We start from the raw sequence: 15,627 nt of genomic DNA on the forward strand, positions 1-15,627 counted from the left end.
ACTAGAGTTGGTTGTGGCTGTGGTATCGCATATAATATATTACAAAATTGAGACCTGAAGCAATTTTTTTTAACGCGAAAATTATCTTTAATCAGAATAAATATAATAGACGAACCGAATTTTATTCGAATAATAAATGACAAATAAAAATAACGTTTAGTGATTTATTCAATTGAATTATAATTAAAAAATTGGATAATTAACAGTTTCTTTGTTTACTGTGCAATATTTTATTCTATCGTTTAAATGATAAATTTAATTCAATATAGGGCAGATAAACAATGTTATTCATTATTCAAAATGTATATCTATATGAAAATTTTACCTATTTCCATAAATAATTGGTCGTATTTTTCCATTTGTATATAAAAAATCCATATACAATCTATATAAATGTTATTTCTATACAATTGAAAAAGGAAAAATTAAGTTCTCTTTTCTGCTTGCAAGCACTAATTTGTCTACATTTATTAAATTTTGTGCAATGACTGAACTGATAGAACATTATTTGACAACTATTTCGTACAATCTCATTAATTTACAAACTAGTAATACATTTCGGACACTTTCACGCAGACAATATAAAAGTTGTATACACATAGTCTTTTCTAATTGATATAAAATACGTTTTATTAAAAAGTAACTATAGACATGTGGTCGATAACAGATGATAGCACGTGAAGATTACATAAATATGATTTAATAATTTATTATAAAGCGATAACTCGAATATACATATAATTGCAAATATGATATAATGAATGCCATACAAATGTTTATAGGATGAAATATGGTTTTATTCATATACAGTGGTAACTTTTTTAAAGGATTCTATCATAATACTAATTTCAATTCGTTAACAGTGAACACTTAAAAGGCACAATTAATAGCAATAGTACAAAAATATGAAAACTCAAATGCACAAAAAGTATCACTTATTCTAAAAAACGCTATTAGTTTAATGGTGCATAAGTTTCTTCAATTTTTGTTAGTATTACTTTTGTATGTTTTCTTAACGGACTATTTATTTATTTATATGGTCTCGATACACATTACTTTAAATCAATGACTTACGTGTTATATTCAAAAAAATTTGGAAAGAAAAGCCGAAAATGAACAAATCTTGAAAACAACTGAGGACAAACATTAAAAGAATAGTAATTATATTTTTAATATAATAGTAATCTTTAATTAAACAATTTCTATTTGTTGTTATATTCATGTTTAAATTTCCTAAAAAAGAAAAAGAAGAAAACTTATGAACCACCTTAGTATTAACAAATATGTTTCCAAACCATAATCATCCCGTAAAATTTGAATATTTAATAATACATATACATATATAGTCGTAAAACTGCAAATATAATTATAAGATTTTCTTATTGTATTTTTCCATAAATAAATGCACCTCATAGAGGTTCAAGTCTTTTCAGATAAGTCGATTGATCATGGTTTCAGTCTGTCGAAGTCCATTAATTCATAAACGGAATATTTTGTATACAACTATATTCTTGGTTCGTTTCAGAAACACATTCATCTTCACATAGCGAGTTAAACTTTCAAATGCATATACATTTAATACTCTTTTGATGTGAGGTCAAATTAACATAAATCAAACTAAACAGGCTCTTCAAATCGCATCTAACAAAAATTACATGTAAGTAATTTAGTCATAGAAATTAAAATAATGGCAATGCTAGACCTGGATGCAAATATGTAAGGTTTGTTAAATATTCAAACTTTCATTACTACCACATGTAATTGTAAATATATACATGTAATTGTAAAATCTATACTTTCAAAAATTACTGCAAATACGACAGAAATGTTAAAACTTTTGTCTTTGTTCCAAAATTATGGTCAAACGAACTTTTTAATGTGGTTTAAGATGACAAACACAAACAGCTAAAAGATGATTACTTGCATGTCCAGGGTACAAAGCCATTTTACAGTAAAAGTATCAAACACTTTTAGGTTTATACATACTTGCGTATAATAAATTGCAATTCCACAAAGTATAAGCAAATTGTAAATTAATTACCACACGTCTTCATTACTTTACAGTGTTGTGACTGTACGCATTAAGAAATAAATACTTTGAACAGAACTTAATTGATAAAACCTTGTTCACAGATGCTAAGCTAATGCAAGAGTGCTGAAATTATTCAAGGTTACAAATAAATAAACGTACAAAATGCATCAGTGAAGACATAGTAATTTTATTTGCAAATAGAGTCAGTTACAATATTTTCATAATAAATATTTTTAATCATCTGAGTAACTGTCTTTAGCGATTATGGAACATTATGCATAATGTATGCGTGTGTATATATATATATAATATAGTTTATATATAATATATATATATACACACACACACATATGTATATATATATATTTCTTCAAAGAATTCAAATCTTCACTTTCATAAATTATTATTTTAAACAACTGTATATATTTCAGCACTCTAAGAATAAATGAAAAATTAAAAAATAATTTCGTTAATAAGTAAGGTATTTTTGTGCTCTATTACAAATTTTCATAGATTTTATATTACAGTAAAAAGTATGATGTGAATCATTAGCAATAGATGTGAATTATGATTGTATGTATCGGTGCAATATAAATGAATCAATTAGCAATTGTATGAAAAATGGTACAAATTTTGAAACCCTCAACTCAATAATTATTGAAGAATTTGTAAACTGTATGTGTTTTAAACGTAAATATTTATAATTTGTATAGTGTCATTTCACTGTAAAGTGTTAGAAAACTTTTATGTATATATAACATATATGTATATACGTATATAAATACATTTTTTTTCTCTTACTCAGGTTTTGCAATTAGGAGCTGAACGTTCTGTTATAGAAGCTATACGCATTGTTTTGTTTGTTAGAGCAAAATGCAACAATTTCTTTTCTTCTTACGTTCGTTCCCGTCCCCTTGATTTTCCTGTGCTTTACGTGCAGCTATTGCACGCATTAAGTCAAAGAATACCTGTAATATAATACACAGAAATCGTGGATTTTCAATATATTATTCTCGTCCATCTATTAAATAAAAATTCCATAGGTTATTGTAATCAATATACTAAATGTAATGTTAAAATTTCGTCCTATATCTTAACTACCAATATTTAGATTTAAAATTAAAGTTTCTGCTCACGTCCATTGTTTTAATTTTATAACCTCAATACACCTAATGCATATAGTAGAAAACAGTGTTTAACAAATAAAAACATAACGAAGCGATAATTGTAGAAATTGCTAGGTTGTTTAAAAGATATAAATTCATAAATATTCATGGTCTTCCCATGTAATATATTTAAAACATTTGTCGACCTTTACATTTTAGTGCTCGTTAATTAATTTTAAATATAGTATTTTAAAAATTAGCCGATAGAAATGCATAAACTATACAGATTTCTTATATTATTATTATTCTTCCATTCATCTATGGAACAGGAAATATTACAATACAAACAACAAAGTGGCTCGACCGTGTATAATTTTTCACGTTATAATCATATTAATTAGTAGACTATTCTTTATCATTTCTAATACACTGTAAGTATTTGTATAATAAAAAGATATCTTAGATTAAGTTTCCTTTTACCACTAATTTATACATTTTCGCGTTTTAATTTTTGGAATAACTCTTGATAAGGTCGAAAATGTCCCAAATATATTGCATGAGGGATCACAAATACCTATGAATTTATTTATTATAAAATGATGTATAATATTTGTGTTGCTATGATAAACATGCGGAACAGCAAGCTATATTTACTATTTTATGATACAATTCACAGAATCATTCTCACTCTTTTAATTACTAAACTGAATGCCTCGAAAACAATGATAGGCAGTCACTCTATTCCTTTGTAACTTGGGACATTAAACTGAAGTGGTACATGCATATGCATTATTTCAGGCATAAGCGTGTCAATATGACAAGCGGTATATATATGAATATATAGAAATTCTTCTTTTGTACGTGCCTGTGACACTCTCGCAAAAGGCTGATACTTCTGGTGATTATTGCTTGCCGATAATTGTATGTATTCATACTTATTTGAAATTTTAGAAGAAAAAAAAATGAAACGAATGCTGCAATTTATAATTCATTTATAATACTAAAACATCATCGGATTTTTTAAATATAAAAACTTAAATCAGTGCAAAATAACAGCAAACCTATAGAATAATGCACTTCTTTTTCTTCCTCTTCGCACGGTCCTTTCCACGACCGTTACTCGCGGACTTGTCCTCAATCTTGCGCGACCTTATTTCACGCATCAAGTCGAAAAAGACCTGTAAATGTGCAATTGATGCTGTCTGAAAGCTTCGAGGTTTGGAAAAAGGTGCTTTATAAATTAAAAGATATATGCATTATTAATATATTCACCGTGTGCTTGTACAAATGTGTTTGCATACAGAGATATATATGTGCACAAGCTATAAGATGTCTATATAGCAAAGGAAACAGAATGATATGTGAAAAATTGCAAAATGAAGCTAAATAAACATATATCTCATGCAATTTCTTTATGTTTTAAAGGTTACAATACAATAGAAATAGTATGTGTTAAAAGAAATAACAAAGATGCATATACATTATACAATGTTTACATACAACTATAAATAAATAAATGTTGCAACTATCAATAAAATACTATTGAAAAGCATGAATTCCTATACTAAATAAGATTGTCTCCTGTAGAACACATTTTTTATTGTTATTCCCATACCACATTATAAAAAACATAAGAATATAATATAATTTTGTTAGTAATTACCTTATCGACATTTTCCTTTGTTTTCGCACTTGTTTCTACGTATGGTACACCCCACTGTTGCGACCTGGCTTGAGCTTCGGCTAAACTGACTTTTCTTTTCTCTTGTAAATCACTTTTATTTCCCACTAATAGGAATGGAATGTTCTCATCGTTTTTTACCCTAAGAATCTGTTCTCTGTGCATAAAGGATTGAACATTAGTGTTTTCTTAGAGAGATAGAGAAATAGAAATATACCCACAATCATTAAGAAAAATTATAATTGATACAAGCATTATTCTTCCTTTACTTTCAAAGCTTTTCACAAGTATGTAGATTTTAAATGTATGCTACATTGCTTTGAAATAACTACAGTTTATTTTTTGAGTTACAGAAGATTTACCAAGGAAAATAGATAAAGCTTTAACTAATAGAGACTATCGAATTAAAAAAAACTTGGGTTATAGAAGTTTAACTGTATTTTTATTGTTCATATATAGAAATAAAAGTGAGGCCTTACATGTAACACGTAAAAAAATTAAGAAGTAAGCTATTGTATACGAACATGTTTAATTATAACTAATATGGTTAGATCCTTACATATTAGGAACATATATATTTCTATTTATATCAAGGTTTATCGAGACATTGCTCTCATGATAAAGTAAGATTTTTTAAAAATTGAGCAGAGAGAGCATGTTAGTATTTAAAGAAGTTTTATATATTCATTCATGTTACGAGATTATCTAGCATTAAACGTATGCTATTGCTTACCTAAATTCTTGAGTAGCCTGAAAACTGTCGTCTTCCGTTATAGAAAACACACAGAGAAATCCCTCTCCGCTTCGAAAATAATTATCTCGAATTGCTGCATAATCTTCCTGTCCTGCAGTATCTAGGATATCTATTTGTACTTCTTCTCCATCTAATACAACTTTTTTTCTGTAGGAATCTGCTTTCGTTGGTTCATAGTCCTCTACAAACTGATATAAATATGAAATATATATGTATATAAACTAAAAAGGGGACATCACATATATGAGCTCGTGAACTTGCAAAATAATTTAGACTTTTATTTTATATGTAAGAAAAATCATAACCTTCAAAACTTGTGTGTCATTGGGCCTTAGTTTTCATAATATTAATTGTCAAAGTTTTTAAAGTTCCCTCATGCGCTGAAAAGTCTTCAGTTCGAAGGCATCCCTACAGATTGCAATTGGCCTAGAGGCTGGAGCGTCTAAGTCACATACTGTAGATCCTGGTTTTCGAATCTCATCCTTGGACCTCTATTTTTCTTTTATTATCTATATAAACAAAAATTTCAATCACCAAAATCCCACCAAATTCGTAAAATCATTACTTTTACGTCTAATTTTGTACTATAATACTATATTTATACAATTTTTTTTTAAATCACAAAATTAAATTACTGTACGAATATAACGTTTATCTATAGCTAAACAACTGAATCATATTAAATTATATTAAATATTAGTAGAAAACATTAGAAGCACTATATTTTTAATGATAACATTTTCAAATATTGTTCTCTCTGGTATTAATTTTGCCCCGAACTACGCAAATTTTGTCATATTTATAAAAATTGTAGGGATGGTTTTAAACTGAAGATCTTTCAGTCCATGACGAAAATTTACAAACTTGGACAATTAATATTATGAAAACTAAGACCCAACGGCACACAAGTTTTGAAAGTTATGATTTTTCTTACCTATAGAATAAAAATCTGAATCGTTATACAAGTTCATGAGTCTATAGGTATGATGTCCCCTTGAGAGCCTGGAAATTTAGACAAACTATAGTTCACAAAGTTGAATCCTGCAACAGAGACTATCTTTTGATAATACATATACAATTAGACTAAAGGCTATAAACATAAAATATAAGATATCTTATAAAGGATTACATTTCCATTGGTCACACCTTAATAGTTTTACATGCAAAATAAGGAGAATATTCAGATTATGTAAAAACGAACAAGTGCAAATCCATACTGTTATACCAAACCATAAAAAATTAATTTCTAAAAAATAATCGTCAATGCCGGATTCAACTTTGTCTTGTGTCTACACTTAGGAATGAGCTACAGTTTCTATAATCATAATCTCAAATTATAGTTTTTATTATGTGTTTTATATACCTCATCATACATAAATTGTAACGTAAGAGCAGATTTCCCAACACCTCCACTTCCAACCATTATAACTTTATGCATTGCTTGTGTGGTACCTGGCTTTTTTGACATGTTTTTACAACTACCTGAAATCAAATGTACTGATTTGGAGGTTCTATATCTATATAAAAATAAAAAGTTTATATATAATTTAACAAATATGAGATTATATATAAACAAAAATAACATATATTTGTGTAAATATTGCGCTACATTTTTTGTTAAAGTACAGTTATACTTAAGAAAGGAAGGATGTAAAAACTGTTGTCAGCATGAGAAATCTAAGAACAGGGTCAGAACAGGAATACATATTTACCTATACTGCATTGCTACTTACCTGACACAATGGTTCAATTGTACGAATTAATAAAATGCATTAATTTCTTTTAATGAATTACAACTTTCAAAATAACTACCAAACATGCCAGTTATATATATAAGCGATAATTGTATCATAATTATAATCGATATACAGGGTGTCCCAGCATCAGTGGTACAGCAGAGGTGGGAGTGATTCTACATAAAAAAAAACAAATGAAAAATAAAGAATAAAATTGTTTCATTTGAGGTTTCTTTCTCAAGAAAATCGATTTTGAATATTCAGCGAGTACGTGTACATGTAACTATGGTCTAGATGGATGGATCTCGATACAAGTCATATGTCACTTATAAGTAGTACTCATATCATTAGTATCAAGATGATGTGCTGTATTACTCATTTCTGTCTTTCTGATTTAGAGTGAATTTAAAGTCTGATCGAGATCCATCTATGTAGGCCATAGTTAAGTGTACCCGTACTCGCTTAATATTCAAAATCGATTTTCTCGAGAACAAAACCTCAAATGAAACAATTTTGTTCTTTATTTTCCATTTGTTTTTTTATGTAGAATCACCTCCCTCTCGGTTGTACCACCGACGCTGGGACACCCTGTATATATGGGACCATACTAATATTTTTCAGTAGAGAGGCGGATTAAACGACATAAACAGCGGAAAAAAACTTTGTTAGTAGTTATTTCCTATTAGAAAGGTACGTGATGTTAACGACCCTTCGTATCGCAAGGAAACTTGTATAGACGAATAGGAAGTGACACATAAGCAAATGTATGAAAAGGTTACACATGTACACACCGCTACAAAACTAGATTATGATTTTTTAAAGTTCACGGATGAAAAGAAACTCAACAATTGTGGTATAAACAGAGTGGCATATTTGTTTCTGTCTTGTGCTTATACGTTGTAAAGATGTTGAAAGATGTTGAAACGAAACGTACAGAACAGTATCCCTATTCCAATGAAATCCGAACCGATGTTTGCATTTATATTACACTAATCTGTACAGAGAAATAAAATGATTAAAACCACTTGAATGTGTACGTATGACAAATAACGATAAAGGCGGTGCTACACGCCCAATTTTCAAGAAATGTCGCTTTCGATAACAAACCACGCTTTTCTCATCATACATCGGATTATGTTCGCCTTAACGTAGTTTCTATCTTCAACGATGACAAACATGGATCGAGTAAATACCTTTGAGGATCGTGTCAATTGAAAAATCTTCGAAGTTTTTCCTACAACCTCAGTCGTCACACTTTCCTTCGTTGTACCTAGCTGTGCCGCGACTGACCGCGACCAACCTGGACCAACCGCGACTGATAGTACCGACAATTAATTACACCGGTACAACCGTGCACCCTACTGGCTCTTTTCTGTATTACAATCTATAATACCGGCTGAAAGCAAGATCAGCATCAAGATAAGGCAGAGGCCAAATGAAGCCAGGGCCGGTTTTAGCAATATTGGCGCCCCGGGCAAGATTATCGTGGCGCCCCTTCAGGGGCTTAACATTTTTAAGAAAAGAAGACAAGATAATAATCTTCGACCATATACATATACATGGACTGCTCAAGCCTACTCTTTGTACACTGACCAGAGCGTAACCATTGAGCTCTATTCTAACTGGAGTGTGAACAACTGTAAGAAGAAGTAGAGGCGACGGAGGTCCGAGAGAAATGCAAAATGGGTATGGGTGGTTCCGGTATTATCCTATAGCAAATTTATTTGTAGAGGGAGAACAGACTCCTCTTTGTTTGCTTTTCGCGGCACTAGCAATTATTTGATGCGTACAAAAAAATATTTGTACAGATTTGAACTTTATTTCCTTTTTATATATATATATATATATAAAACGATAGAAGCATTAATAATAATGACATAATAATGGAATAGTATACATAATTTTTCATACCATAATTTAGATCATACAAATATATACAATTTGGTATAGAGCTAAATTTTATTATTTGTGTTGGATTTTAGCTAAAGTCAAATAGTATTTTGAATACAGTGGAAAAAGTTTACTGTAGGCAAAACCCCACAACCAGATGCGACACCGAGTTCGTCGCCGAACTCGGGCTTTATTTGAGGTTGCTAGATATTTTTGCTTCCTCTGAATACTGTACGCACTCGGTACGTAAGCCTAACACAGCAATTTAGGCTTAGCGTCATAAACCGTGTTCGCACGATCTGGACACTCGTCGACGCTGTCGACTACCTAGGTATCGACGACGACCTTAGGAATAGCTTCGAATTTTGTGCGACAGTCAGTTCGATCCGCGCTTGCAAACCGAGAGGTTGCGTAGCTGACCGTGTTACTAGCAACCTCACATCTTTGTAAATACATAATCTTATATTTACCACATTTTGTTTTTATCTATAATAAATACGCAGTGGAACATTACTCTGTTGCCTATATATTTATTTGAACATAAATATCCAACAATTTGTCACAATTCAATTTATATTGTATTTATCCAATTTTATGCGAACAAGAATCTGAAAGTAACTCATTCGACAATGCTCAGCGATGCTTGGGTAGGTTATGTTACGGCGTACGTTTTTTCCCCTTTTACAAATAAATTTGCTATAGGATAATACCGGAACCACCCATTTTGCATTTCTCTCGGACCTTCGTCGCCTCTACTTCTTCCTACAGGAGTTCACACTCCAGTTAGGATAGAGCTCAATGGTGTAGCTAGATTTGGCGCCCCAAAAGTATCTGGCGCCCTGGGCGGCTGCCTGACCGCCACCCCCCCCCCCCCCCCAACGTCGGTCCTGCAATAACATAGCCTAAAATGGCAACGGTGTTCCTACTGTCGCTAACATGCCGGCGAACATCTACGATGTTCGTACTCCAGTGAAACTGATGTTATTTTGTCGAAACTGGGCGATCCGCATCCCCTCTAGATAATATATCTGGATAGTATCCGTGACCGTAGTTAATATTAGTTTCTTAATATTCGTCCAAGTTTTTATGCTTTTTTTGTTGTATCTTGATAAAAATACAGGGTGTCTCAAAAATGTTGTAATACCTTGAAAGGGGTGGTTCGGGAGATGATTTGAAACAACTTTTTCCTTAGCGAAAATGTTGTATGAGGTTTCGTTGAGGAGATAATAACAAAAACCAATCAGAACGCGCGTAGCCAAGACTACGCTCATACGCTACCGCGGCCGCTCCACCGGTATACTCGCGCTCTGATTGGTCAGTGTTTTCCGTTAATATCTCCTCAACGAAGCTTCGAACAACATTTTCGCTAAGGAAAAAGTTGTTTCAAATAATATTCCGAACCACCCCTTTCAAAATGTTACAACATTTTTGGAACACCCTGTATATGTACATTGATATTTACAGAAACATCCGTCCATCCACCTTTTCATCCATTCATGCATACATATATATATGTATGTATGTATGAATGGATACAGAGTATATCCGTATATATATATCCATAATACTCTGCACATAATAGTAATAAGAAGAAAAATAATAATAAGAAAATACATTTAAAAATTAGTTTATTGTCCAGAATTTTTGAAAAGTTGGGTATCAGGTCCATACAGGGCTGAAGTTAGGGGGGGGGGTGCGGTCGGGCAACCGCCCGGAGCGCTAGATTTTTGGGGGCGTCGCAGTCCGGTGTCCCTAATATACGAATATACCGATATATACAGGGTGTCCCAAAACTCGCATAGGAGCCGGAAATGGGGGGTAACTGAGACGATTCTGAACAACAATTTCCTTTGCAAAAATGTCGGATGGGGCTTTGTTTTTGAATTAGTAACGAAAAATACGGACCAATCACAGGGCCCGATTAGCGCGCGATCAGCAGCGAGAGAATAAGCTCGAGCTAGGATTGGCTGATTGCGCCAGGTCGCTGTGTAGCCAGCTGAGCGTGCGCTAATCGGGCGCTAATCGGGCCCTGTGATTGGTCGGTATTTGTCGTTATTAATTCAAAAACAAAGCCCTATCCGATATTTTTGCAAAGGAAATTGTTGTTCAGAATCGTCTCAGCTATCCTCCATTTCCGGCTCCTGCACGACTTTTGGGACACCATGTATATCCCTGAAAGGGCGCCACGATAATCGTACCCGGGGTGCCAATATTGCTAAAGCCGGCCCTGGGTTCATATAGCTAAAAAGGTTACCTAGTTTTTCCATGGGTCCTAATTATCTCCTGGCTAGGAGTTTACAATCTATTTCCTATTTTCGAACAGATTTTCTAATCGGTTACTGGCTCACATAATCAAGTATTAATATTATAAAAATATTGCATATCGTAAATTTTTTGGGAAGGGGGGCAGCTAAGGACGCCAATTTCGCGAACATATTAGACACTTTACTGGCCGGCACCATGGCCTTCAAACACTGCGCATATGCATCATTCGTTTATCGCACCTGCCGAAGAAAAGTGGAGGGGATTTATGGCATGCTTGTGAATCGACGTGATCGACGAGTTTCGTATCTTCGAGAGCGATGACGCGATTTTTCTTGACGTCACTGTATTCTTTTTCGACCAATTACTTCTCATTTTGTACAAAAGCGAATCAGAGAAGTTTTTTCAAGAAGTGTTGTCAGATAAGTACTTGCAGAACTTTTTAGAGTATTTCTTTTTATTTATTTATTTGTACTTTCACTCACGAGGCAATAAATAAAGAAATCATTTGTAACTGGAATGTTATGAGAAAAAAAAGCAGCATGCAATTTTTGAAAAAGTCCTTCGTGAATAATTGATAATAGAATTCGAGATGCTTTGCATGTAAAATTAAATATAAATTCCTGTTAAATTAGGAATATCGAAAAGCCTCAGAAGATGGAAAAATAAAGGTTTCGAATGAGATTAACGCATTGAATTTAAATTGATTTATGTATTAACATAATATTTTATTTGTTATATTTTTGCAAAAATGAAAAAATAATATTAGCTACAGCTTTTGGATCCATCATATGGACATGGTGCAGTCCTTCAACTTTCTCCCAGTAAACAGTTTTATTGTCCTTCATAAGGTTCACGCATTTAGATACATCGGCTTCATTATATAGATGTGATTTTGTTGCACTGATCAGGAGACACGGAGATGTCATACATTCAGCAGACATTTGTATATCTTCTGTGATAAATTGTGAAAGAAGAGGAAGATACTTAATTCTTGGATCTCTGTTGAAAGTATATGTTCCATTTTCTTCTTTTGTAGCACCACGTTTCATTAACATTCTGCACGAAGCTTCATTTAAACTGTTTTTCATACCAGCCATCAATCTAGTTATGATTTCTGTTTCTGTGTATTTTGGTTTAGATGTAAATTCGTCCATCTCTATGAATTTAGATATGTTTTCAGAGAAGTACTTATTGTATTTAGTCCTAGATATTGGTATACTAAGAAGTGGAACATCTAATAGTATTACGTATTCCATATCCTTTGGCAAAAGAGATGCGTAGTAGAAGCTTAAAAATCCACCAAAGGAATGTCCCATTATTTTTATTTTATCCCATCCAAAATAATTTTGTATTCGTTTAATTAGTAGTATGTACATTATATTATCGTACATCATTCCTGTAGGTAGCCAACTAGATAATCCATGACCAGGTAAATCAATAGTCAATATCGGAGTATTCTCAGACAGAATTGGAGCAAGTGCATCGAATGATCCAGCATTATCTTGCCATCCATGTAAAGCTAATATAGGTTGCTTGTCTTCTGGTCCCCATAATTTTCCTTCAAAGAATTGTATTTTTAGGGTGAAATTGAATTTGTTATATTCGATTTTGCATTGTCATTGCACTTACCTTTAATCTGCCACCCTGGTACTTTAATTTCTACTTCTTTTACTGAATTCAGTAATGGTTGCGTATTAGTATGTAACATTCTTTTTAATAGAAATCCTGAATTCATTTTGAAGTACATTCTGATACCATGACTCGGAATATAGTACATGTTGATTTTTTTACAAATTATTTTACACTTTTGAATTATGAGTCACGCAAACATAAAAGAAAGTACAAAGTATAATACAACTTAATTATACACACAGTATAGGTAATTATTTTTTTTTAATAAATTACTATTACATTTAAAACATTAGTATTATCGTGTATTATTTATCATAAACAGATATAAAAAAAACACTTCATAAAAACCGTATGTAGTATCTTCTCAATTTGTGGATAAAGATAAAATAAGGAATTTGGAAAGACATCGCTATCTAGATCAAGAGTGTATTTAGGGAGGGGGAAGAGGGGAGTGGGGTCGTTCCCTCTTCCATGGTGAACAAAATTTGAAATGGAACAGAAAAAATATAACCAACAAATTTCGGCTAAACTTTACTTCTGGGCACTAAAAATTATTGAATTTTTTTTATTATGAAAAAGGGGTAAGTTCACATAATGAAAAACTGGAGTTAATGATGGATAAACTTTTATTCTGGTATTATCTTTATATTTTCATTCAATTTGGAGATCCTTCTTTTCAAAATCAATACAATTTTCATAAAACAAAATTTCTTCATAAGAATTGCATTCTATTCCAAATGCAAATCTACAAATATATCTCGAAACAAAAAATAATGGACTTGCCCCATTTTCATAATAGACAGCTCATATAAGTATAGATAAAAAATCAACGTGGTAAAAGGAAATAAGGGTAGCAGTCTCTAGTTTAATTCCACAATTTGAGAAAATGCGCAGTGATTCATCCATTGCATTGATGATTGATTTATTGTTACTAGAGTTAAAAAATTAAATAAATAATGAAGATACACATTTATTTATTTTTATCCGGCTAGGAAGAAATTTCAATTATAAAACAGAACCGAAAATTTGAATTGTCGATAAAGAGAAAGAAAAATAAATATTGGTAAAGTTAAGTTTTATGAAATAGTAACACTTATATTTAGTTAGCTTGTGCCACAAAATGTAGTCTGTCTAACATATTTCAGATTAGTCTCCTATTGATTGGTATTAAAGGAGTCGCCGAAAATAATCTGTATACTAAGGGACCCGCTCGACTAAAAAGTTTGGAAACCTCTGGCCTAGATAACAAAAAAAGGAAGTTTTAATGTTAGAAATCCAACGGTTTAAAAGTTATGAATATTTAAAGTTGAGCATTTTTGACATCATATTGGCTTTTACCGATGCTCTGTTGGTCCATTAGGTAGGTAATGTCATTCTTCCGATCACTTGTTGTAAACAGGCGTTCTTAGATGGCGCGCATTGATGTCATTGTCTTCAGTTTAGTTTTGGTTCAGTTTTTTTTTATTTAAGTGCATAGGCAGAGATGCCCAAATAGCACTTCTCTTTTTGTTTTACAGTTTTTTTCTTGACCAGTTGTATAATTGTAAATTTGTATAATACATAGTACCTTAATACTAAATAGACCTTAAAAACTTAACAAGTCTGTAATATATTCCGTTAACAGTCTTATCTTTCTTGAACACTTTTATCCTTACATTATTCAGTCTTTGTGTTCTATGAACTATTATCAGTATAAAGAGTTGTGCTGAGTTATACTGAGTAGAGTCAGTATAGAGATCTAGCTATTTATAAGATAGGAACATTTCACCTTACTATTCTTGACCTACAGCTTACAAGAATATAATTCCTATTTTCCTATATTTTCCATAGATGACGCATTTGGAAAGAAATTATTCATTAAATATATTGTAATTGTATATATTATCATATACATATGACATATATACAGGGTGTCTCAAAAATGTTGTAACATCTTAAAAGGGGTGGTTCAGGAGGTGATTTCAAATAACTTTTTCCTTAGCGAAAATGTTGTCCGAGGCTTCGTTGAGGAGATATTAACAAAAAAACCCGACCAATCAGAGCGCGAGTATGCCGGTGAGCGTAGGTTACACGATAGGCGGCCACGCTCATACGCTACCGCAGCCGCTTCAACGTTACAACATTTTTGAGACACTCTGTATATTGTAGTCTATGCGCACTTGCCCCGCGAGTGGACGAAATATTCATAACTTCAAATTCGGGATTTTGCTAAAAGTTTTCTAGTAACTTTCTTAGGGAGTTAGATCTCCTTATACAGTCTTCATGCTATAGCTTGAGCGGTCCATGTACTGTATGGTCGAAGGTGTAGACTGACGATATAATAATAGCAGAAAAGACGACGACAGCGCCGTAATGGAAAGCGCAATAACGAAGCAGCCATATTGCCATACGAATCATCAAGATTTCATAGGAACAAAGCTGATCAAGTTGTTCGAAGCGAAGAAGCAATATTTTCTCACGATTCTTTTTCCGAAATATTGTTGGTACCACTCCGCATGCAGCTCCGGGAACCAATTTTGCAATTTCGGCCT

At 32.2% G+C, this 15,627-nt stretch overlaps 2 protein-coding genes and 1 long non-coding RNA gene across 6 annotated transcripts; 1 reads left to right on the forward strand and 2 right to left on the reverse strand.

Moving 5' to 3' along the window:
- Positions 1-164: 164 nt before the first annotated feature.
- Positions 165-8,639, reverse strand: LOC128894294 (ras-related protein Ral-a). Of its 4 annotated transcripts, none has more exons than XM_054155957.1 (6): positions 8,244-8,372; positions 6,937-7,055; positions 5,553-5,761; positions 4,802-4,976; positions 4,200-4,316; positions 165-3,000 (listed from the first exon to the last, which is right to left on the reverse strand). In XM_054155957.1, the coding sequence occupies exons 2-5, from the start codon at positions 7,039-7,041 to the stop codon at positions 4,200-4,202; spliced, it is 606 nt and encodes a 201-aa protein (XP_054011932.1). In that variant the 5' UTR covers positions 7,042-7,055; positions 8,244-8,372; the 3' UTR covers positions 165-3,000. The 4 variants fall into 4 exon arrangements, with proteins under 4 accessions (XP_054011932.1, XP_054011929.1, XP_054011933.1 ...); XM_054155954.1 differs by lacking the exon at positions 8,244-8,372 and adding an exon at positions 8,503-8,638 and having other exon boundaries at positions 168-3,000; XM_054155956.1 differs by lacking the exons at positions 165-3,000; positions 8,244-8,372 and adding exons at positions 3,007-4,112; positions 8,503-8,639.
- Positions 8,608-13,423, reverse strand: LOC128894271 (probable serine hydrolase). Its single transcript, XM_054155926.1, has 3 exons — positions 13,094-13,423; positions 11,454-13,022; positions 8,608-8,705 (listed from the first exon to the last, which is right to left on the reverse strand). Exons 1-2 carry the CDS (start codon positions 13,239-13,241, stop codon positions 12,190-12,192), a joined length of 981 nt encoding a protein of 326 aa, XP_054011901.1. The 5' UTR covers positions 13,242-13,423; the 3' UTR covers positions 8,608-8,705; positions 11,454-12,189.
- On the forward strand, positions 13,220-13,827 carry LOC128894327 (uncharacterized). The gene is made up of 2 exons (XR_008461515.1): positions 13,220-13,343; positions 13,419-13,827. It is a non-coding gene; the product is annotated as an uncharacterized LOC128894327 (long non-coding RNA).
- Positions 13,828-15,627: the final 1,800 nt, after the last annotated feature.

Source organism: Hylaeus anthracinus, unplaced genomic scaffold, assembly GCF_026225885.1.
Source record: "Hylaeus anthracinus isolate JK02 unplaced genomic scaffold, UHH_iyHylAnth1.0_haploid 3, whole genome shotgun sequence".
Taxonomy (NCBI): Eukaryota; Metazoa; Arthropoda; class Insecta; order Hymenoptera; family Colletidae; genus Hylaeus; species Hylaeus anthracinus.

Coding starts and splice junctions, on each gene's coding strand:
- LOC128894294 (XM_054155957.1), bottom strand. CDS start 7,041: ATGTCAAAAAAGCCAGGTACCACACAAGCAATGCATAAAGTTATAATG. Junction 4,977..5,552: donor CAGGCTACTCAAGAATTTAG/GTAAGCAATAGC, acceptor CTTTATGCACAG/AGAACAGATTCTTAGGGTAA. Junction 4,317..4,801: donor CAAAGGAAAATGTCGATAAG/GTAATTACTAAC, acceptor GCACATTTACAG/GTCTTTTTCGACTTGATGCG.
- LOC128894271 (XM_054155926.1), bottom strand. CDS start 13,241: ATGTACTATATTCCGAGTCATGGTATCAGAATGTACTTCAAAATGAAT. Junction 13,023..13,093: donor ACCAGGGTGGCAGATTAAAG/GTAAGTGCAATG, acceptor AATTCTTTGAAG/GAAAATTATGGGGACCAGAA.